This window comes from Caenorhabditis remanei, chromosome IV, assembly GCF_010183535.1.
Source record: "Caenorhabditis remanei strain PX506 chromosome IV, whole genome shotgun sequence".
Taxonomy (NCBI): domain Eukaryota; kingdom Metazoa; phylum Nematoda; class Chromadorea; order Rhabditida; family Rhabditidae; genus Caenorhabditis; species Caenorhabditis remanei.
Window position 1 is genome coordinate 14766532 of NC_071331.1, and position 24023 is coordinate 14790554.

The 24023-nt window shown below is 40.1% G+C and overlaps 5 protein-coding genes across 5 annotated transcripts; 2 read left to right on the plus strand and 3 right to left on the minus strand.

The window, feature by feature from the left end:
- Positions 1 to 140: 140 nt before the first annotated feature.
- Positions 141 to 2910, minus strand: GCK72_014148 (uncharacterized protein; the record flags this gene model as incomplete). Its single annotated transcript, XM_053730156.1, has 5 exons — positions 141 to 302; positions 361 to 2081; positions 2130 to 2300; positions 2351 to 2567; positions 2644 to 2910. 5 exons carry the CDS (start codon positions 2908 to 2910, stop codon positions 141 to 143), a joined length of 2538 nt encoding a protein of 845 aa, XP_053584928.1.
- A 987-nt stretch (positions 2911 to 3897) lies between these two features.
- Positions 3898 to 4233, plus strand: GCK72_014149 (uncharacterized protein; the record flags this gene model as incomplete). Its single annotated transcript, XM_053730157.1, has 1 exon — positions 3898 to 4233. One exon carries the CDS (start codon positions 3898 to 3900, stop codon positions 4231 to 4233), a length of 336 nt encoding a protein of 111 aa, XP_053584929.1.
- A 611-nt stretch (positions 4234 to 4844) lies between these two features.
- On the minus strand, positions 4845 to 7868 carry GCK72_014150 (uncharacterized protein; the record flags this gene model as incomplete). Its single annotated transcript, XM_003107669.2, has 8 exons — positions 4845 to 4889; positions 5208 to 5327; positions 5538 to 5664; positions 6217 to 6338; positions 6621 to 6785; positions 7368 to 7442; positions 7489 to 7669; positions 7720 to 7868. 8 exons carry the CDS (start codon positions 7866 to 7868, stop codon positions 4845 to 4847), a joined length of 984 nt encoding a protein of 327 aa, XP_003107717.2.
- Positions 7869 to 8474: 606 nt separating this feature from the next.
- On the minus strand, positions 8475 to 15376 carry GCK72_014151 (uncharacterized protein; the record flags this gene model as incomplete). The annotated part of the gene is made up of 6 exons (XM_003107845.2): positions 8475 to 8589; positions 8635 to 8748; positions 8827 to 9555; positions 9605 to 10515; positions 10590 to 11731; positions 15208 to 15376. The coding sequence occupies 6 exons, from the start codon at positions 15374 to 15376 to the stop codon at positions 8475 to 8477; spliced, it is 3180 nt and encodes a 1059-aa protein (XP_003107893.2).
- Positions 15377 to 19330: 3954 nt separating this feature from the next.
- GCK72_014152 (uncharacterized protein) lies at positions 19331 to 23281 on the plus strand (the record flags this gene model as incomplete). Its single annotated transcript, XM_053730158.1, has 9 exons — positions 19331 to 19430; positions 19483 to 19686; positions 19734 to 19871; positions 19931 to 20994; positions 21037 to 21291; positions 21335 to 21566; positions 21618 to 22078; positions 22126 to 23007; positions 23054 to 23281. 9 exons carry the CDS (start codon positions 19331 to 19333, stop codon positions 23279 to 23281), a joined length of 3564 nt encoding a protein of 1187 aa, XP_053584930.1.
- Between the last annotated feature and the right edge of the window lie 742 nt (positions 23282 to 24023).

Below are 24023 nucleotides of genomic sequence, written 5' to 3' on the forward strand. Positions count from 1 at the left end.
AGAGGAAATCGACAAAACACATAATTTAAAGCGTTAGAAGATGTGAGACCTACAGTATACCAAAACACAGAGAAGATGGAAAGCGCAGGAAACAAGAAACCGTTTCAATACGAGAAAAACAGGGCGAATAAAACAATAGATTAACGGGGAAGAGAACGACGAGAAACAACCGCAGTAGTCATGTTTCTATTGATGGCAGCAGTCACATTTTTCCATTTCTGTTTGCTCTCCAGTTGATTTTTTGAAGGGAAACGGAAGTCAAGTATTTCGTGAATCCATTGTCGTTTGTCGGCATCTTGATCCTGGAAAAATATATTTCAGAAACTCAGTTCAAAGTATTTAAAAGTTGCCCGCTAATACCTTGAAATAATTCTTGATTGTGTCCGAAAACAATATTCTTCCCAATTCTCTTCCGTATACTTGTGGATTTCCGTTACACGCTTCGAAGATTGAAACCTCTTCTTCTTCCGACACATATGGATATGCTGAATATAGTTCCTTTTCCTTCTTCTGCTTGTTTCGAATACTTTCTCTTTTTGCTGCAGGAACAATTGGAGTATCATTATCATCAGCTTTTCGCTTCAAACTTCCAGCAACTGTTGACACTTCGGATTGTGGACGTCTTTCAAATCGAGCTACAGATGATCTTGGCGTCTCTTCTTCTTGGATTGAAATTTTTGAGTTATCGAGCTCTGTACTGCTCATGAGCGCTTCTTTAGTGATTGGAGTGACTGTTCCATCGAATAGTTTCTTATTGATTGCATTTGTACAGGCCTTCCATTTCGAAGTTTGTGTAACTTTATCAGTCGATGGGAATCTTTTGTCAAGGATGGTATGAAGCCAATTCCTTTTTCCGAGATCTTGGTCCTTGAAGAACATATGTTGTGAATTTGGGAATAGTTTAGCATTCATCAGTTCAGCGTATACAGATACTTGTCCATCACATTGGCGGAAACATTCTTCTTCAACTGATTGATCAAAGTACGGATATCTTTCTTCACGACCATCAGCACCAACAATTTTGGTTCGATTGCGATTGCAAGTCTGACCGCAGATTTTCCATCTTTGATCATTGCGCTCACGATCATCGATCGGGAATCTTGTTTCAACACAAGTTCGGAGCCATTCCTTTCTGACTTGATCTTGTTCTTTGAATTTAATAGCGAGACTCGTACTGAAAAGACGAAGAGCCATCAATTCGGCATATTTGTATTGATCACCACGGCATTCTTCATAGCATTCTTTCTCATAGGAAGAATCCAAATAATCCCAATCGATTCCTTCCAAAGATGATTCTCGATTAACACGTGCCATGGACCTTGGCTTTGGAGTACGAACAGCAACAACTTCATCTTCCTCCTCATCACCTTGCAATGATGTATCATCACTTCCTTTGGAATCATTTTTGAATTTATCTTTTGGTCCGATTGGTCCACGTGGACCACATGGAGCTCTTGGCATTGGATTACCACTTGCAATAACTGCTTCTCTCATGTTTTTGTTGATGAAGAATGAACAGTTCTTCCATTTGGAAACATGAGTTGGTTTATCCAATGTTGGGAAACGATAGTCAACAGCATCATGAAGCCAGTTTCTTTTTGCGGTATCTTGATCTTTGAAGTACATCATAATAGTATCTGCGAAGAGATTCTTTGCGAGAAGTTGAGCATAAATCGGAGCTTGTCCATTAGCGGCTTCCAAACATTCTTCCTCTTCTTCACGTGTGATAAATGGATAGTAGAGCTTATCAACAGCTTTCACAATTCCGTTTACAATTCGTTTTCCCTGTGTTCCATTCGTTCCAAAAGTATATTCTAATTCGCCGTTGTCTGATGCTTCAGTTGGACGTTTAGCAGAGTTGACAGTAGGAGTGGAAATACTTGGTTTTGACTTTGCTTTCATCCCCATGAGCAATGGATTACTCAGAATTTCGTTCCGAACGAATTTTTCAGTTTCAACTTGTCTATTTCCCCACAATTTCTCGAGCTCTCCGAAATGTGAATTTACTGTTTCTGTTGCACTTTTTCCTGTTTGTTGAGAAGTAACATGTGGTCCATCGAACGGTCTTGATGGAAACTTTTCTGAAAACCAAATTATTACTTCTAGAATTTGATTGAAGGTTAACAAACCACTGAATGGTTCCATGAGACGTCCATCTCGTCCAGTGCCAACAAACTTCTGATAAAACTTGACAAGTGCTTCCTGCTTCATTTGAATCCGATCCATATCATGTTGAAGGTCATTCATCGTTAGAGCGACTGCATCTCTCACTGTACTTTTCAATTCGTCAATTTGTTGTTCTGCAAAATTTTGTTTGTTTAGCTTTGTTTACGTGTTGCCAGTGACTCACGTAAATCAGCCACGAATCCAAGTGCAGCAACACCACCGAATCCAGTTCCATCGAGCCCATCGATTCCATTGACTTCATCATCCATCACATCTTCATCCAACTCTCCCATATCCATGTCACCGTCCTTTTCCCCCATTCCGGATGTCGACGTCTCCTGCGCTGTATCGTTGTCATCCTCATGCTCGTACTTAATAGACGAGAGACCCATTCCGTTCATCTACAAAGCAGTAGCATGTCAATCTTTTCTCTCTTTCTCTTTTGTTTCCTTCTTTTTTGCCATGTTTTTCACTTACCCCATTGACATGATTCTCACATGAAGCACGAGCTGACTCAACTGAATCGCAAAACTCGAGAATAGTCAGCATACGTCCATCCACGTCGACAGAATCTCCTTTTTCCTTATTTTCTATGACATCTTCAGCTGTGATGACTCGCAGTTTTTGGTCAGTTGTATCGAATCCAACAGCAGCTTTCGGAGCAGTTACAGAGTCCGGAGACTCGGCTCCTTCCGTCTTGTTGATTGGCTGGAGGGGCTGGCTAGGTTCTGTTGTAGTGGTCATTCTAAAATAAAACTAAAAGTTTGTGATTGGTTGAGCAATTCGATATAATGAGAAAAGGAAAGGTGCGTCAGAAGAAAATAGCAGGCATAGGATTGAAAGTGAGAATGTTAAAGATACGTAAATAATCAATTTGAAATAATCAGTAGATTGGCAGGACACGGTCATGAGATTGGTAAGAGAGGGAAGTAACGAACAGATTGGTAGAAAAGGGGTTGGCGAGGAAGAAGGCTATTGAATGCGGACGCTGGCACTGGAAACTAAGAGTGAGACGCAGAGAAATCATTGTGTGCAACAGAAGATCGAATGATGATGCTGTTCACTTTCAACGCGACCATCACATCTCTCTTTCTCTCATCCGTAAGGGGAATAATTGGTATCCTCTAAAAGACGGATGGTTGGTAGTAGTAGAATATATGAGAAGAAGATCCAATCGAATCGGCATCATCCGAGATAGCGGATCGGAAAGAGGGATATAAACACGACAAGGAGGAGAGTGGAAGGTCGAGAAAAAAGAAAGGACAGTCAGGAGCGCGCTGGAATAAAGTTCAAATGATACAAATAAAATATTGTAACCGAGAAACTGGTGAATTAAAGTGGACTTTTGTAAAAAAAGTAGTTTGTTCTTTGAAAACGAAAACGTGAAACAACTATCTGAAAAACGAGACTGGTAGAACTAGATAAGATTATTCATCAGTGTGTGTTTACGATGTGGATTGTTGATTGCCACGGGTCACGGTTCGGAAAGGAAAATCAATAGCCGATTAAGCTTGTGAGCGTATTCCTCATTACTTTCCGATGTCATGACGACAATCAACATGTCTGATTTTTTTTATTCAAAAACTGTTAATCCTTTCGTCGTTTGAACAATTTTTTATAATAGTAGAATCTTCAGATCTCTTTTAAGAAGTATTCATTTCAGAGCAATTCTATCGGAAAGAAGTTCAGTAGAGCGCGCGCGAGTTGCATCTCAATTCAGCATGACCAGCCATGTGGGCAGAGGCAGAAGTCGTCACTGGCGTCGATGCTGCCCTTGCTAGGAAGATGACGACGACGTCTTCGATGCATGCGCAACGAATGTGCGCAGCCATCAGTAGTAGAAGCAAGGATGAGAAGAGAGTGGTTGGTGGCGGGTCGGTCGGGGGAATGGCTGGCCGCGCGCTCCTCTCCTTGCCTAGCTGGTGGGGCGAAGAGGCGAGTTGTGTGAGCGTCGAGAGCGAGTCCTTCGAGGAGGCACACAACACTCACACCGACCGACCTGCTGCTGCTGTCGGTTTGTTGCCTCCGACGAATGCTGTTGGTGCTTGTTGCTCCGATCAATGCTGAGTCACATGCGACGAAGTTAGGTGTCAGGAAAGAAAGAAAGCAGATGTTAGGAAACTGTGAAAACAGTGAAGATGAACGAAAACAATAATATCTTCACTGAGAAATTATCAAAGGAGCCCATCGAAAGAATAATTGAAATTGATCTTCATTAGAAACAATGGTTCGCATGTTTTTTACGGAAACTTCATCAATTATGATCGGTCAGGTAGATCAAAATTTGAGACTATCCTAAACGGTCCAAGGTGGGAAACTCGAATTAAAAAAGCACAAGCTATGGATGTGGGTAGCGGGTGACCAAGAAGAGGCAGTCAGCCATCGCAAGCCACAACAGCAGATGTGATGAGGGCGACCGAGTGAGAGACACCCTCTTCTTCTTCTCCGTCTCCTGCATCGATCGCAAGTGGAAGAGGATGTAGAAGAAGACGACGATGGATGTGTGTATGTTCTTCCTCCGACGCTCTCGACGACAACGACTCCGCCCTTTCCTATTCGGGTCCTACTAATGCGGTATGGATAAGAATGTTGTTGATGTGAAGAGGGGAACCACTGGGAATAATGTACAAGATAAACAATTATATAGGTAGAGATAGTTTATTAATGAGTTCATATAATTATTGAATGTTGATGAAGTGATTGTCGATTCTTTTGTATAGTATCTGAAAACAAAGCAGATTAAAAAAAAAAAACATCTCCTGATCAACTGTTGTCCTGGAACTGAATAGACTACAGTAATCTCGCCCTATTCCCCATAGATCGCCTGATGATTCTTAGAGAATACCAATGACGTTCAAATTCTGCGGTCGTCAGTGATTACTCATTTCATTGCATAGATCATGATTAAACATTTGGCAATAGCAGTAATGCTGATGTTTACTTAAGAATGTCAATGTTGGACACATAATGCTGTTTCAAGAAGACTATATTGGTCTTCTAGAACTTCCTATTCCATTCCATGCAAGTTCATCCAAACGAACCTGCAAAACATGATCACTAATCACTTGAATCGACCTTAAGTGTCCATCGTAAACGTCTCGAGCCGAGTCGCGTAGTTCCTTCACTCTACGTCGGCTCGTCGACATCAGCAATTCTGGAATCTGAAACGAAGAAGAAGAATGTGGGTGAGAGCATGCGAAAGGGTGTCTCTTCTCTTTGTACCACCAAGATGACGACGAGAGAAGGCAGAAGATAAACGTAGCCCGGGGCCGCCGCCGTTGCTGCTGCTACTGCCGATGGAGGCGCCGGAGAGAAACGAACGAAGGAAAAGAGAAGAGGCCCCCGTGGTCGCCACCATAGTAGAGACTCACCGAGAGCGCGTCACGCTCAGCAACAACTATGGCTGCCGAATGCCAATCGATCGTTTCCGAGAATGGAAGAATCCACGAGTCGGAGATTACCACGGGAATACATCCAGAACGAAGTGTCTCGAGGAATCTGAAAATCTTTTTTCTTTAAATCTGAAATTGCTCCAATAATTGCTCTAATAGCCAAAGAGTACTGTAGGACTATGAAGGTGATAACACTTTCTTTTTTACTATTATCAAAAATTAAATGATTTGATGTTCTTGTCGAAGAAAAGAGAGTGAAAGGGCGAATATGAGAATTGGCAACCCATCTTTTTTCACAATATTTTGGGAAAGGAAACCAAATTTTATGAATTGTGAATTCTCAAAGTCAACTTCAGCTATACAAGCAACCTATCGCGACACTTGACCACTAAGAACATATATCATGTTGGCTCGTTCCGTCGTCTTCAACGTCTATTTTCCTAATGAAGTCTCCGTTGCTAAGGAGACCCACAGAAGGTGTCCGCAGTGGTCACTACGTCTTCTCCCACTGAACGCATCCTACCGGAAAGAGCGTGAGCAAAACAGCTGCAGCTGTGATAGTTTATTGAAACATGTTTTCTTTTAACTAAAGGATCCGACTTTACAGTAGGAAAGTGCAGTTGTTCTATTCAGACAAAGTGAAGGAAATGAGGATTACCTGAAAGATCCCAGCCGTCTGCCTCGTGGAACTAGACAGAATGTTGAGTTAGAGAGCAGATCATCGTATTCCCATCGATCATACTCTTCGTTATCTCGTTGACACCGATCATCTTGGTAAACCTGAAACAATTGTTATGTTTTGTCTATGTGGTTTTGAAATTGTAGTACTACTCCTTGGGTTGGCCATAAAGAAGATGTTTCGCACTAAAGGTTATAAGAAATAAATTTTTTTTTTGATCATGTAGGTGAGATTTTCCAAGAAATTGCGTATATTTCTTCTTGAAGCTTCATACAATAGGCTTCACTGTTAATTGAACCTTTCGAATCATCTAGAATAATTTTGGAGCGAACATCTAAATGTTCCCAACTCGTTTCCTTGTTACCCTAATATGTATAACTCACCTGCCAGTCATTATTGTGTTTACACGTAGTGACCATTACAATGTCATCTCCATTATGAAGATGATGGACCAAATTTCTGGTTCCAGACCCGATTCCATACACATATCGCTTCCCTTTGAAACTCGCAAGATACCTCCGTTTTTCTTCTTTAGGTTCATTATGAAGCTGCAATGAACTCACTTTTACATCATTTTTTCCCATTTCTCTATTCCGAATTAGCCCACTTCACTTCGTCTTCTTCACATTCTGCTTCTGCTTCTTCTGCTTCTTCACCCCTTCTTCCCATTCTATGACTGCTCTGGCATGCACAAAGAGCATCAGAGTGTCGACATCTTCAGCCGCCAGGAAGCTGTCGCCGCGGAGGCAGCAACACACAAAAAAGCTCGAATTTCTATGTGCGAGGCGGCAGGCGCCATCGAAGCAAGAAAAAGAAGAAGAAGATGAAGAAGTAGAAGAAGCGGTAGAGGAGAGCCAAGGGAAGAGAGAACAACGACCCTATACATCGTCAGGAGGGATGAGTCGACAATAAGTACTTGCATGTATCTCAAAGAAAATGAAGAAAACGAAGATGTTGACAACCAAATTAATTCTAAATGGGTTATGAGCATTCTCGAATCAGCCAAATCAGCTTTAAGATCAGATTTGTTATGTTTGATCATTAGGATTATAATAATTTTCCATAAAATTTTGAGACATTTATCTTCCTTAAAATACGCTCTTTTGTATGTATTCAGCAATTAAACTCACTCCCTGAGACTCAATTTGATATGGATGATTCTCGTGGAATAACGGTAGCGAAATGTCAAAATCCTTGAAGAAATTCTGAAAGCATCAAATTAAAACAATTCACAAAATCCTATTTTATTACATTTTCACTTGACGAAGCTCTTGCAATAATTGCTTCTCCCGTATTGAAATTGAGATTATGATCGTCATAATCGGGAAAAGTTCCATGATAGAAGTTATAAATCAAATGATTTCGTCCATTATTCCACACTGCTTGGTCGAGAGATTCAATGTATTCATTTACATTTTTCACATAGTTCAGACTGAAATTTCAAATTAATCTATATGTTTTGCTCAGCCGTGTTGACTCAACCTTCGAACATCTCGATCAGTAGTGTCAATTCCCAGAAGAAACAAACATGCTTCATTCGGATCATTTGTATAATGTTCACTTTCTTGGAAGTGCTTCAAAATTTTCGAGTAAATTACTGACTGAGGCGATTCTTCAAATCGCTTTTCCATAGGATGAATGTAAACTTTTCTCGAATTTGAACAACGAGTAAAATCGAAACATTCTGACATTCGGCATGGTTTCCTATAAAAACTATGAAGTCACCAGAATTGCGTAGACTGATTTTTGAAGTCAAGCTCTCACCGTTCAGAATTCTTAATCTGAGATCGTATCTCATTCAGAAACAACAAACCAAGTAATATGCCTGTTGTTACATTTTGCATAATTTTTCTGAAACTCAATTCTTCTGATGAGATTCTGTTTAATGCTGAAAATACACTGGCCCGGTTTAAACAGTTTCAAACTTTGTTTGATTCAGTCCCTCATAGTGAAATGATTTTATTAGCGGTAGTTATAGATACATTTTTGGCAGTTTTTAAAAAGATATTTTCCATTTTTTATGACATGTATGTGAAGAAGGGGTCAAATAAATGTACACAATGGTGAGAGTTGATTTTACAATGTACTTAGAACAGTGAAGGCACCCGTGCTTTTGTAGAAGATTAGTGATTATTATGATTAGCATTTGATGAGAGGAAACAGTAAATGTATTAAAGCACACGATTTGGGATGGAAAAATAATTGGGAGGCATTTGAAAAAAAAATACAACAGTCGATCAAGGACTCAGACTTGTCGCCACTTTCAACGAATTCAGGATGTCATCTAGGGTTGGTGACTTTCCTCGTGGTCTAGCCGAGTTGATGATATCAGGTTGAGCAAATGGTTCAGGACTGAAAAAATAAGTTTGCTTTTCAGAATGCGTACTACAAATCTACCTTCGGTCATCTTCTAGACTTGTTCTTCTGGATGACTCGGTGCTTTTGTCTGTACTCCTAGCGTCGAGTATTGTTGTATCAGTGTCTGCTTTCTTGATAGAGCCGTTAAGAGATCTAAAAAACAACAATTACTTTGATATTTCACGTCATATTTTGCGTAAAATAAAATCAACCCGTTATAAAATAACTCACGTGGATGGCTTTATATCAATGCTATTCTCTTTTCTTATCAACTGAAGCTGATCTCTCAGCGAAGATTTCCCGACTGGGCGTACTCCAGTCGCATTAATTTCCGTTGTACTTCCGTTATTCGCCGGGATAGTAGCTGCTCGTTGCTTTACCATTGGGGCATACATTGCTTCTCGAGAGTCTCGTCGTTCAGTAATCTCGGTGTTTCTGATTGCCGGACTAATTGAGCAAGAAGCAGCAGACATATATTGAGTAGATGTTAGTGGTGGTGGAGGAGAAACATATTCTCGCTCATCATCTGGATCAGTGCTCATGGATCTCAAGTTATGGTGTTCTCGGTGTTCATTCCCGCTAGGTTCAATATGCGAATGTCTTAAAACCGAAATGCCTTTCGAACCATCAGAAGACAATGAGCTATTTTTGAAAATGTTATTGAGCTCATTGGCGATTCGATGAGGCATTTCACTACGAATTGCCATATCAACAGAATCAGCTTTTGATCGGTTAGACGAACGACTTGAAGGGATCGGAGCGTAATCAATTTCGTTATGAGTTGATGATCCAGCTCCATTGGCAGGTGAAATTCCATTTGGTGTAGCTGTGTTCGCATGCGACAAGATTGGAGAAGAGAAAAGAATACGGTCGGCTGATTCGTATGTCGAGTCTATCATATGCCTGCCATGTGGAAGTGAGAGCTTGTCATGAGCATCGTCGTCTTCAGAAACCAGATCGCTGAAAATAATTTATGTTGATATGTAAAACCAAAGTTTTGAAAACGCACTTTTCCTCAATAAAGTTTCCGTCCGTATACCTCTGCATTGCATATTTGTCGTAAACGGGACCAGCAAGATCTCTTGGGAAAACATCATCAGCATGAACTATCAAATTCCGAACTAGCTCATTGACATAATTGTGATAAAATACTTGATCTTTTCCTTCTGGAATCGGTAACAGTGTAGGTCCGAAACAAATTGCCAAATTATGCGGCTCCATCATATTTTCATCAGCGAATTCGCAAAGATGACTGAGGAAAGCGAACAGGAAACGAAGAAGTAGAACATGTGATAGAGGAAGTTTTGAGATAAGTTCACGAGCTCTCTTGACAAATTCGGTCGATGATTCGGCTTTTGCACAGTCGCAAAACTGTTCAAACATGAATATCGGGAATATTGGCTCACGAAGTTCTCGGAAATACAGTTTCAGCACTCCAGCCGCTGAATTAGCATCACTTCCATCATCCAGGTACTGAAACAGATCCTCTCCTCGTTCATATGCTTCTCGGAATCTATTAATTTCTGATTGTGATCCAGACACACGGAAAAGTCCTTGATTTCGTAAAGAGTAACGAGAGAGGTACGCAATAGCAGACTGAACGAGAAGTGGAATCTCCTCCCCAGTCATTTCCACATATTCGTCTAGACTTCCACCAAACAGTTTCGGGCGAGGTCTGTCATCAGGAGATTTAACAACAATACCACCAATTCGTTTAGCTTTTGATCTCCTCTCCTCTAATAAATAATGGTTTTGATTCATTCCGTTATCAGTTGAAAATGATCCATTCTTTTCGCTGGCTGAGCCGACAGATGCTGATTTTAGTGAGATTCCATGTTTACCAAGAGCTTCACCAATTGAAGAACTTCTTGCTTCCAAACGTTCCATGAGGTTTCCATTGAGTAGAAAATGCTCGAATTTCTGGAAGTTGGAGAACTAATTTGAAAGTTTTCTGATGCAAAGAAAATAACTATAAAAATAAAACCTCTGCTCACCTTCAAATAATATTGATAAGTAACGTGCAAATCGTTTCTCCATTTTCCAGCGTCACCTTCAAACTGACTGTTATACAACTGGAGCAGTTGTTTCTCTGAAGCTTCTAATGACTTCCAAACTTCATCAACTTCAAACTGCAACCCTTCTAATCTTTTCTCTATTTGAAGTTGTCGTTGAAGTAAATCAGCTGAAAGACTTTGTTCAGCAGAAACTTCCATCACATCATCGCCAAGTTGAGGACGGAATTCAAACTGTTTCGGAAGCATGAATAGCTGATGATTAGCTTCGAAAAACTTTTGCTTATCAGCTTTCACGTCTACCGAAGATCGGAGAGTGCTCAGGCTCGCCAGAGAATCCATTTCGTGTTGGGTGATCTTTTTTCGTTCATCGATAACTTTTTCAAGAAGAGCACGAAGCCAAAAGTCCATACCCAAATCCATACAGTCGATAAGATATGACAAATCTTGAGCAAAAAATCTGTGCAGCGCTGCATTGGCTGCTTTGACACACAGAAGATACTCGTTTCTGGCCTTAGTACATTTCAATCGAACAACCTCATACTTTTCTTCTCTTCTTCTAAAATACTTCACGAGTGATCGATGCCTTCTGGATCCTTCATACTTTCCAGGGTTTGAGTCTTCGTATCTTTTGACGTCTTCTTCTGCTGATCTCTTTTTTCTCTCTATTCCACACATCTCTGCATAACACAGTTGATAGGTTTTCATTGCTGTTTGAAGCTCTGTCAGAACTCGATTCAATTCATTGTGGGAGTATGATCCGATTTCTCTACACCTCTTCGAGATTTTCGCCAGATCTTCACATCTTGTCTCTATGCTAGCTGTCATCTGTTTTCCGTACAGCTCTCCTAGAGACTGTCGTTTCTTGTATTCTTCTTTTGTCTGCTCAACAAGCGTGTGCCATACTGTACTTGATGTGTGCTGAGGCCAACCTTCTCTTCGACTTCTTTCTGATTTGTGCTTCTGTGCTATACTTTTTGACAGCTTTTCCAGTTTACAAGCATATTCAGTTTCGATTTCTCCTCGTTTTCGAAAGTAGTCCTGTAGTTCGGAGAGGCTGCTCATTTGAACATCCGTGCGATCGCCGAGACATTTCAATTGATCACTCATTTTGCCGCGGAATTCTGAAATAATTAAATACGTAAAAAAAAGAGCCGCCATGAACAGGAAAGAGTTAGGAATAGAAATACACATTCATTTTTCTACGTCTCTTGAGTAAAAGTGGGAATTCAAAAACAAAAAGACCCTTTTTATGTGTCGCAATATTGGCAGAGAGCCTTCTCTGGTGGTGTCTCTTTCTCCAACAATAATACTTCCGTTTCTCCTTCTCTCCGAAAGTCACTTATAGTATTAAAAGAAGACAAAGGAACCCTGTTAGACATCGGATGAGGAAACGCCAGGAGACATACAAAAAAAAAGTGGTAAAATGATTTTTTGTGAGAGGTGGAGGTAAAAGAAAAGCAAATTACTGAATTTTAGAAAAAACTGAGATCTCTGGAAACTCTAACACAAACTGCAATTTAAGTTAAAATAATTCACAAGTACTTTCAAGTTGAAATAAGTTTTTGGTTCTAATGTCGAAAATGGAAGAGAATACATTGCAACATGTGTACAAATAAACCGAAAACTAACACGAAAATACACGTGTCAGATAGCCCTCTTCTCACAGCCATAAATCTTTAGATGGCGCAACTGCTTGATGGTGACATTGCACCATTCAGTTCACGTTTGTTTACATTTTTCCATTTTTGTGATAGGAGATTTCTTACAAAATCTGCTACGTAATGAGAACTGGAAGAACAAAAGTAACCGATGGCGGTAGGATAAAAACCGAAATGAAATTTCTCGCGCCATGCTTTTCCATACTCTTCCCACACATACGCTCACGCATAACATTTTGCAGTGTTTCTCGGCCAAAAAACACGGAAGGAGGCTTGTAAAATGGCGACTGAGGCAAAAGCGAGAAGGACACGCACATGCTCAATGCTTTTCTTCACTAACGTTCTTCTTTCGCATTCTTCCGTTATCCGCTTTCATTTTTTTATGGAAATGATGAAAACGAAACGAAACGAGAATTCAAATGAAGATGAAACATTGGAGTATATGCTTTTTGCATGAAATTCGAGTGGTCATTGGAACCCAGGAGCATAACAAGAGAAAAATGGATGCGCTCTCTTTCTCATCGCTTTCTTTTCAACGCATCGTTGAATAATGGAATCGCTTTGGAGACATACGGACACATTTGGCGGTTTTCTGTGTGGAGTGGTGTTGCCACCATTCTACTCGTCGGCCTAAATGACACAACCAGTGCGTGTATGTGTGTGAAGCAACGCCAAATCGAGATGAGAGCAATTCAATATCATATTCCCATCTTATTCTTCTCGGCCGACGACAGTAGTCGTGAGAATTTTCTAACGAAGCTGGATACTACCTAACTAATTATGTAGTCATAGTCATCGAATTGAATTACATTCTCGAAGTATTGAAGGAGCAAAGTAAATCAAATATTCAACGTGGGAGTTCTGCGCAGATGGTACTTTCTATGCTGTCAGCAAGTTTCGGTGCCTACAGATTTTGACAGAACTGAATATGCCCAACTCATGAGAAAATAACGTGATCGTGAGACAAGTAATCCGCGATCAAGTGAAACTTCTTTCAAGCATTAAGCGAAACGAAGGGTAAAAACTAAATTTAGATGAAAATTGTTCCAGAGAGTTTCACAACAAGCTTTCTGTAAACATGAGTGCGAAAGTTTCAACTTCGGTTTGACCCAGAACAAAATAATATTGATGAGGGTTGGGAGAAAAAACTCGAGAAATGGGATATAAAGAAGCAACATGTGGTGTCAAACACATGGAATACGAATTGCAGGTGTGACATATACTCACTCTGAGAACAAAACGAGAGAAAAGGGACCGATAGATAGATGGGGAGAAGCTCTGAACAAAAGTCCATGAGCAAAGACGGAGTGGACGGGACGGAGAGACTACGAAATTGACGGATCAATTTGAGGATGATTTATGAAATGGGAGGTCGGTGCTGCAGTAAGAGCATTGGAGAAGAGACTACTATTGTCTGATGATGCAGGTCACTTCGGAATGATACGATACGAAAACAAAATCTGGAGAAGAGGACAATGTCGATAGCATTCTTGTTGTTAGAAGAAACAATTAAACGTGGAGGACGGAAGTCAAGGTGCGGAAAAGGGAGAAAAAGAAATCGTGAAATAGGATCGGGCGAAATTAAGAGTAGTATGAAGGATGTTGACAAAATTTAGTCAGTCCAGAAACTACGACAAGTGAATCATCAAAAAATGAAAGCGAATCAAATCATCATTCGTTTTAGAACGAGATAAGATTTGTATTGACCGACAAAACACGACAGGACAACCGATGATTTATTGGACAGTCGATACTGCCACGTCATATGATGTCTCATTTTCTAAAACTTATTTGCATAAAAGACGAAATCAAAATAGAGGGCTGGTTAGTGAGAAGGACTGACTATCAAAACATTATATTTATTGCACGTTTCTGATCTTGTATATGATCTACGTTTGCAATATTATAATTTTCAACGGGAGATTATACATTTATACTTTCTCTCTTTCGTTTCGGTTTTTAAAGTTTATTAGATCCAAATTTTGAATTACTTACCTTGAAAATCATACTGATCATCTACTCCAATCGATGCGCATAATGGCAGACGAATACTCATATTCGCACAACGTAGGACTCAAAACGAACGTCTCATAAAAGTTGAAAAAATACAGAATGACACAGCAGACTGAATGACTTTCGTTCTCTAAGAATCTCAATAATAGTGAGAGACAACTGCCTTCTCATGGCTCCTGGGTGGGGCGATGATGATCCGTTTCTATCGCATGCCCTTTCCTCCTCTGCGTCTTTGTCTCTCATCTAAGTTCTATAGAGAAGAATGATTCCAAAACAACTTTACACACTTACGACACAGGTATAAGGGACATAGAACTTGGCGGCAGTGGCTTCGAATTATTTCCCCTGTTGCCCTATCACATTTCTATTCACCCGCTGGCCACTAGATATTACTATTCATTACTTTAGTTTTAGTGACAAGTGACTTCCCGCAGACCCCAACACAATCGCAATAAATTGTCAATGTGTTGCTGTTGCCGGCGATGGGGTGCGAAAAATGGAAATGTTTCTTCTTTTTTCGCGCCAACCGTGTGTTCTTTCCGAATCTAAGCGTGACACTACCAACATAAAATGTTTAGACAATAGCAAGGAACGAGAAAAAATAGGGAGGAATCAAAAGTGTTATAGCTTCAGTTTATGTTTCGATTGAAAAAAAAACCCTCAGTAAAATTAGAACAAGGTAAAAAAGAGAGATGTAATGTTTATATCCTACTTACATCCCTACTTACTCTTAATTTGGGATGGGATCAACATAAACTAGTCGGAAAGGGTGTCAGAGCGAAAGGAAAAAACGAAAAGAACGAAATTCGTGAAAGTAAACAACTCTATATTGATTCTGGAACTAAAAGACAAAACAGTATCCTATCAAAGATACTGCGAATAGTTGAAAACAGAGAGTTTTGAAATAGAAATTTCTAAAGTCTCACCTTTGGCGGCGCACTCCAAATCATGTACGATTGCTTTTTCTTGTTTATGTTGTGAATGTTTTCTAACATCTTGAGAGCATCTTCTGTCTGCTGTTGATGATGAGGTCAATGTCATCGAAGTTTCTTCATGAACACCACCAGCACTACCTTCTGACGATGATGTCGTCATGTTTGAGGTAGAAGCTGGAACAGAAGAAGCGAGCGGTTTGGGTGAAATTCTGGAAAAAAATGTGGTTGGATTGGAGATTGATTGGATTGAAGAGGAAAATTTTATAAAAAAGAGACGGAGGAGTGTGGAGGGGGAGAAAAAGAGAACAATTTATAGAATTGTTTGATTGATTTATAAGAGTTGAGTGGCTAGAGTTAGTTTGAGAAAGCAAAAAACCGAAGGAGGTGGGCAAGCAAAAAGCGCAAGGAGCGAAACGGAAAAAGTAACCAGCTTGGCAGATGGTAAAGTCCGCTTTTGCCCTGCTACTTCACATTAATCAAAGTGTAGGACGCAGTAACAAAAAGAAGAAAGTGAACGTGATGGGAACTGAAAACAAGAGTTTTATATACATGATTACGTTGAATGGAGCGAAATAATATTAAAAAGAATTTTCATTTACTTGAAGAAATCTAAACTTCGTCAAGGGAAAAATGCAAATAATGATCCTCTTGGCGAATAAGAAACAGATGGACGAAATTAAGCATCTGTTACTGATTTTTAGAATCAAGTTTTCTTAAATATATAATTTTCATTTAGAAGTAAACATCTCTCGGTCTAACAAAGCTTCTCATATGCGATTACATAAAACAAATAAGTAAATTTTGTCACCTCACCGACACAAATTCAGCACGAAAAATTTACTTTGGACGCGGCATTAATGTTCCTCAGAGAAGGAGAATCATATTTCTTCACAGCGAGATTAGAAGAGGATTACTACCCCTGCCAATAGGAACGGAATATGATATTCGGAAAAAGGTCATAACTGGAACGGCAAAATGTTTATTTATCCGAGACTATGTAAAAGTATTACTGAGATGCAATAGAAACAAGAGACGAAGGGAGACCAATACAATGTTATCTTTATTGTACATCGTCGTCATCTCTATTCTCACACTTTGCACGAATACCCTTTTTATCTATCTTTAACATCTATCATATTCATATAGAGAAAAAAACATCCAGGAAAGATAGAAAATTGATTCAGAGCAAGAATAGGAAATCTATGAAACGGATATCCTCAATCTTGGCTTCTCAGTCCCAGTCTTAGCAAAATGAACACTTTTACGATTACTAGGAAGAAGAAGAAGACGTCACAATGGAAAAAAAAACAATATTTTTCTTGGCTGAGAAACAACTTCATTTCGGTTTTTTTCAATTTCGACAAACAAGGACTTGAAAGGACACTGCCAGGAATTATAAGAGAATATAACTTTGCAAAGTTAGAATAATAATGAACCATCTTATTTTCCTATTGCTAGCTCATAAATGTTTTTTAGTGAAAAATAAACTATGAACAAGTAGAATTTTCGCAAAAAGAAGGAACAACCTTGTGTAATAATGATGACATCTTCATGTCTCATCGCCTTGACCACTTGTGGGTAGAGTGGTCCCAATTAGCACCTGGCCTTTTTGGGGGTCATCATATGGCAACACTGATATATTTGCCAATATAATTTCCTGGAGAAAGAACAGGTTGTGAGAACGAAGAGAGTACAGTTTATGTATTTGCATATTGCAATACTACAGCGAAATTTCAAATGGAAAACGAGAAGAAGAAAGAAAATAAAGTGTGAAACGTATGTTTGCCGTAATTAACAGGCGCATTCGACGACTAGAGATGCGTGCGCGCTCCGCCGAGCCTTTCCAAGGTCTGTAAACACGGATTGGAGAAGTGACGAGAGAGTGGTCAAGACCAGTGAGACATATGTGGTTAGAGACATGTTCATCCCGAAGGAAAACCAAAAAGACCGGTCCGGAAAGGAAGGGAATCTATGAAGCAATTCCTATTCTCATCACTGAATACATGAACATAGTGATGGGATGAGAAGTCATGCGTGATCGGGAAAACGACACGAAGATCCGGGCCTATCGAATAGTCCCATCTGGAGAGCGTTAGAGAGGAGACATCGTGAAATTTGAGATTGTAAGCGATAATAAAAGGATCAGGTCAAGTAGGGGAGACGTAGAGGGAGACAAGAAAGAAGAGATGACGTGGCAATCTTTCAAAACATATGCACATCATGGCAATACGAAAAAGCGAAAATATTGACAGAAAAGATATGAATTGTGAAAAGGATCTAAAAACGATGCGATGCTACTGAAATAGCGAAATTAATTCGAATCAGGTCATATCTGAATTAGTTTTCATTTCTGACTGAAGAAATGTTCTGAATTTAATTAATTTTATGATCATCCGATCTTCCTTCTTGTTCTCATTTCTCTTCGAGAAAAATTGGGATTCTCTAGCTAACATGAATTTTGCCGGAACTAATAGTACCGAACGATAGCAGGTGAAGAGCAGATAATACCAAATATGCAAAGAATTATGATCAATAGACGACAAAGAGGATAAAACTTACTAGCATCCCAATAGAACGGATTTAGTGGGACATAGGCGGCACGTTTGGACGATGTAAAGGTTGTTTATCCATTCGTCATACAACGTAAAGCAATGAATACCTGATGAAGGTGTACAAAAATTAGGCTTTCAACTCAGAGTTACGTAATTGAAATCAGCTGTATGACATAGTCTTCGAAAAATATAAATAAAACTTAGCTCTAAACAACAATGGATTTAAACTTATAAACTTCAAAGTGAAATGCCAGTGCTCTCTATTTTGATTGCTTGATTAGCAGCTAAGGTCATTGGGGAATTGTAAAACTCAAGCTGACATCTAATCGGTTATTTTGCACTAATTGATGTTCATTAAAGACAACGAAATAGCAAAATACTGAGTTAAATATTAGCTTTAAGGATCAATTCTTATGGGGCTAAATACTCATGTCCGGAAATGAAACTTTTTCGGGAGTGAATAGCTCCATTTGTCAGAAATCAATACTTTGTTTGAACAAAAATTGTCCGTAGAATAGGATTCGCAGTTCCTTGTGTTCAGATCTTACATTGGTATAAAACGATTATGAATGTCGTCCTATATTTGGGTTCTCATCCGAGAAGAGTGCTGTCGGAAGGTAATACAATAACTTAACCTTGAGACCGTAAGTGGCAAGAGATGAAGATTCAAAGCCTAATTGCCATCGGAACCGGGTCATTTATGTCGGTAATGTTCTGGAAAAAAGAAAATGTGGACCCCTTCTCAGCTTTTTAGAATAACTACTGAAACCGGCATATCTTCTTTTGTGATTTTGAGTGGGCCGAAAAGATGGAAAAAACTTTAACGCGAACGAGTGAGTCATGTAAACCGAAACTGTACAAACAGCAGAATACGGAAGAAAGAAGTTGGTAAAATAAGCGGTTTTTTGCCGGTAATGAAAAGACCTTTCGTGAAAGACATCTAGAAAGAAGGAAGTGGTGTTTTGAGAAGAATAAATCAGGTAGAAAACAAAGAAACAGCTGGTGGGCTGGACCGCAATTAGCATAATACGGACCTCATTAAAAGGGAATTTCGCAAAGAACAGAGACTGAGCAGTATTATTTTTGAATGGTTGAAAACTCAATCGGTTGAAGAATAGAATATTCAAATACATACCAACGCGGACGTTTCAGAGATTATCAACCGAAAAGATTGAATTCGAAATTCGCTTGTTATACTTGATAAAATTACAGGTCAAACAGCGAATATAATGATTAAAATTTAGAATATGGCAATTGATGTATTATTCTTTGAATTAGGATATAAATAAAATAACAGAGAAGCCAGAAAATTAATAAAGTGAAACAATAAAATTTAAATATTGCCGAAAAGACGATAGAGTGCTGCAGTCAATGAGAGACGCAGAGCAATGGGTCTCACAACGATTTGCCTATGTGTGTGTCGCTAATGACGGTAAAACGTGCTATGACATGGAACTTTACAGCAAAATCAGCGTTCTCTTCAGGATTTAATTGGTTTCCGAAGCAAATGTTCTTTTTTGTTTTATAAAATCGTTAACGTTCTCAACTAACATTGTTTCAGGATGGCGTATCAACCGCCACAATTCAACCAAACACCTAATAATCCTCAACAGCAATTTTACCAAAATCAACAGTTCCAGCACAATGGATTTCAACAGCCGGGTAAGCAATAAAATTCCTATGGGCGAAATTCTTTTTTGAAACATATGTTTAGGTATGCAAAAACCTGCACAAGCTCTGGGAGAATTCGCGCCCCCACAACCTTCAGTCCCACAACAACCGAACGGAGGTGTTTATCAGAATGGAGCTACCAATGGGGCTCATCCTTATTCGCAACCACCAGGAATTGTGCCACAACTTGCACAGTCTGTCAATAACATATCGTTAGGTTCAAGAGCAACACCCACGCAACAATTCAGTGAGTCGTTTAATCTCAAGTTGGTTTGATATCAATTTCATTTAAAGATCAAGCAGGGCATCCGGGTCCAGGTTATCATGGAGGTCCTTTGACTGCTCCTCCACAGCCTCCATTACCAAAACAGCAAACTCCACAGGAACCTCAGTTCAGTGGTTTATCACAGAACGTCGCACAATCCCCACAAGGTACTGTTCGTTTCTTACAAGTCAAGATTTTTCAAATTTAGCATCATCTGGCGCGCCAGGTCAACAAGCAGCTCCTACCACAGGAGTACCATCGGCTAATCCACCATTCATTGGGTTACCTGGTGGAGCACCACAGATGGGGCACCCTGGAACTCCACAACCACAAGCTCAACATCAGATCCAACAGCCTACTCCTTTACGGCATCAAGCTGCCGGGTTCCCTCCTATACCTGGAACTTCTAACTTCCAACAAACCGCAGGTCCACCTCTAGTCAATTCAGGAAATTTCCAAGGAGCACCCACTGGGCAACAACAAGCGAATGCCCCCAGAAACTTCGCCCCTGGTCCAAATCCACCAGGAGCTTTTCCACCAGCACCGGGATCATTGCCAACTGCGCAGGGAACTTTTCCTCCAGCGCCAGGAGCTGCAGCTCCATCTGCAGGAGCTCCAGGAAATTTTCAAACAAACGGTCCAATGCCTGGAGCCGCCTTCCCTCCAGCCCCACAAGCCCCAACAGGTTTTCCACCTGGAGCACCAGGAGCTTTTTCACAAGGTCCAGGACCTTACCCACAAGTTCCTGGTTCTCAAGGGCAGTATCCACAAGCACCTGGCGCACCCGGAGCATTTCCGCAAGGACCTGGCGCACCCGGAGCATTTCCGCAAGGACCAGGAGCACCTGGAGCATATCCACAAGGACCGGGAGGACCTGGAGCATATCCGCAAGGACCTGGAGGACCTGGAGCATATCCGCAAGGACCTGGAGGACCTGGAGCATATCCACAAGGACCTGGAGTGCCAGCAATGCCCGGAATGCCGGGAGGCTATCCGGGAGGTCCGCCTCAGCAGCGTCAACAGCGTCTTGATCCTAACATGATGCCGAGTGCTGTACAAGTTATCGATGATGATTCGACACGTACTGGAATTTTCCCTACTGGATATCCTCATGCTGAACTCCCACCCCTTGTTTCCACATTTTCTTTCGCCCAAGATCAAGGAAATTGTAATCCAAAGTACATGAGATCAACATTGTATACAGCTCCACAAACCAACGATATTCTGAAAGCATCACAGATTCCTCTCGCTGTGGTCATCTCACCGTTTGCGCCATTGAACGAATATGAAGTAAGCTTTTTGTCGGTCACATAAGATGTTGAAAGTTTTTAGAATGAACCACCTGTTGTTGATTTGGGACCTCAAGGGCCAGTACGTTGTCAACGTTGCAAGGCCTATATCTGTCCTTTTATGGAATTCCAAGATGGTGGTCGTTCCTTCCGATGTCCATTCTGTCATGCTCGAACTCCTGTAGAAGATGCCTATTTTGCACATCTTGATCATACTGGAAGACGGACAGATATCGAAATGAGACCTGAATTATGCCTGGGAGCTTACGATCTTGTGGCAACAAAGCAATATTGCAAGGTAAGACATATAGTTGCGCGATGAAATTCGTGGTTTTTTGCAGAATGGAATAGCACCAAAGGAGCCAGCATTCATTTTCATGATCGATGTTTCCTACAATGCTCTCTCAAATGGAATGTTGCCTATTCTATGTCAAAATCTAGAAAAAGTTCTTAGAAATCTTCCAAGAGAAACTGGACAATTGGAATCGTCGATCCGTGTTGGACTAGCAACTTTCGATCAAGCCGTTCATTTCTTCGATATTTCTTCAGCAGCTCCGAAAATGCTTGTGATGTGTAAGTAACAATGTCGCAAACTTGTTTAAAATGAGTTCCTTTTTTCTTCAGCTGACGTTCAAGAGCCATTTGTGCCCATGGTTGATGGACTCCTTCTCCCATATAACGAAGCGCTACCTGGACTTCGTGCTGCTCTTGCTGAGATTCCAAAGATTTTCGCTCAGTCGAAAACAACTGAGACGATTCTTCAACCAGTAGTCCAAGCTGGTCTTGATGCTTTGAAATGTGCTGATCGTGCTGGTAAATTGATAATTTTCTCAACTGTTCTCCCCACATTCGACGCCCCTGGAAAGTTGAAAACCAAAAATGACCGATCACTTCTCGGAACCGACAAGGAAAAAGGTGCACTTGTTCCACAAGAGGAGTCGTACACAAAACTAGGAGAGCAATGTGTAAAATCTGGAGTAACTGTTGATCTATTCATTTTCCCAAACGCTTTCATCGATGTTGCTACTATTGGACAACTTTCTGCAGTCACTGGGGGATCGATTTACAAATTCCAATACTTCTCGGTAGTTATTTATTTTTCGTTTTCAAAAAACATAAAATGCATTTTCAGGCTGACAAGGATGGCGTCCGGATGTTAAATGAATTAGAACGGCACGTGTCCAAGAAGATAGCTTTCGATTGCATGGCAAGAGTTAGAACCTCAACTGGAATTCGTCCAATAACCTTCTCGGGCTCTTTTTACATGGAAAACTCGACAGATTTGGAACTGGCTACTATAGACGAGAGCAAAGCATTCATAACCGAAATCAAACACGACGACAGTTTGAAAGATCCAGCTTCACTTATTCAAACTGCTGTGTTGTACACGTCAATGACTGGACAAAGACGTCTTCGAATTTTGAACATGTGTCTTCCAGTTACGGCTGATTACAATCAAGTATATCGGCTTGCTGATCCAGAAGCATTGACGACTTTCATGTTGAAACAGGCTGTTCAATTAAACCGTGACAAAGGAAGTTCGGAAATGAAAGAATCACTTTCATCCAGATGTGCACAGTTTTTGGCAACATACAGAGAAAAATGCAGCGAGGGAGCTCCTCTCGGTCAACTCATTCTTCCAGAATCATTGAAATTGATGCCGCTCTACGTTAACTCAATTTTGAAAAATGACGCAATAAGCGGAGGAAGTGAGATGACTGTGGACGATAAAGTATGGCAAATGGAGCTGATTCGTGGAATGAGAACCGAGGATGTAATGCCTCTAATATATCCAAGAGTCATGCCAGTTTCGGACCTTCAAATCAACGATAACGAAGAAATGAAAGAGCTTCCAAAACCCGTTAGAGCTGGTTCCGATTTCCTTGATAATTCTAAAGCATACATCATCGACAATGGAGTTATTTTGTTCGTTTGGGTCGGATCTGCCTGTTCTCAACAATGGATTCAAGACGTGTTCGGCGTCGGTGCTGCAAACCAGATTGACACAGAAACTGTAAGTTGAGAAATGATAGAAAGCTGAGGATTAAAAGTAAATTTAGGGAACAATACCAGAGAAGGACAATAGCCACTCACGTGCTCTTCGGAGAACTATTCAACTTCTACCTCGCGGAATTCGTCACAGAAAAACATATGTTGTTGTTGAAAAAAGCGGTTTAGAACCGTGGATGAAGAAATACTTGGTAGAAGACAAATCTGGAGCCGCAAATATGTCATACGTGGACTATCTTGTGGATATTCATCGCAAGATCCGTGATCTCATTTCCTAATTCAAGTCATATGTGAGAGAATGTTTGCTTCCTGCTATTATGTCGGTTTCCACCAGCTCCTTGGGTAATATTGGTTTGATTCTGCAATTCAATGTGGAATAATACTATTCGTACCGGTTGTTTTGTACACATTCATTTTATGCGCTTCTTTCCTATGTCATTATCGTTTTTTTCGAACCGGGATTACGTATTGTAAAAAGTTACTAAAAAGTTTTTAATGTAATCCCATTGTTAATATTTTTCTTACACCTCATTGGTGCTAATTAGACTTTGTTTTACCCATTCTTCCTTTTCTAGTTTAATTTATTCTTTTTAGCTTCTGCTTATAATGTTGCAGGAAAACAGATTTATTGTTTTGCGAAATTTTCCCTCAGATTAAAGTGAGGCTTGATCCGTATAACTTATTCATTGTGATTCAAACTGGGACTGAATGTGTGTAATTCTATGGTGTCTTACAAAAATAAAATTTTCAGAAATTAAAAAATATTTTTTCAGCAAAAAGATTTCACGCGAATCACTGCTAATTGAACAAGATAGAAATATATAATATGTAACATAATATAATATTAATATTCGGTGCCGTACTATTTAGTAAATAGGCGTACTTGAAAAATCTGTGATTTGAATGTCCGCCAACACCCAATGCCATCGCGCCCCACTATACACGCGCCAAGTTCAGTTCTTTTTTTCCTCAAATAAATTCTAAAAGTAAATAGTCTTGCATCTTGTACGATTTTTCACA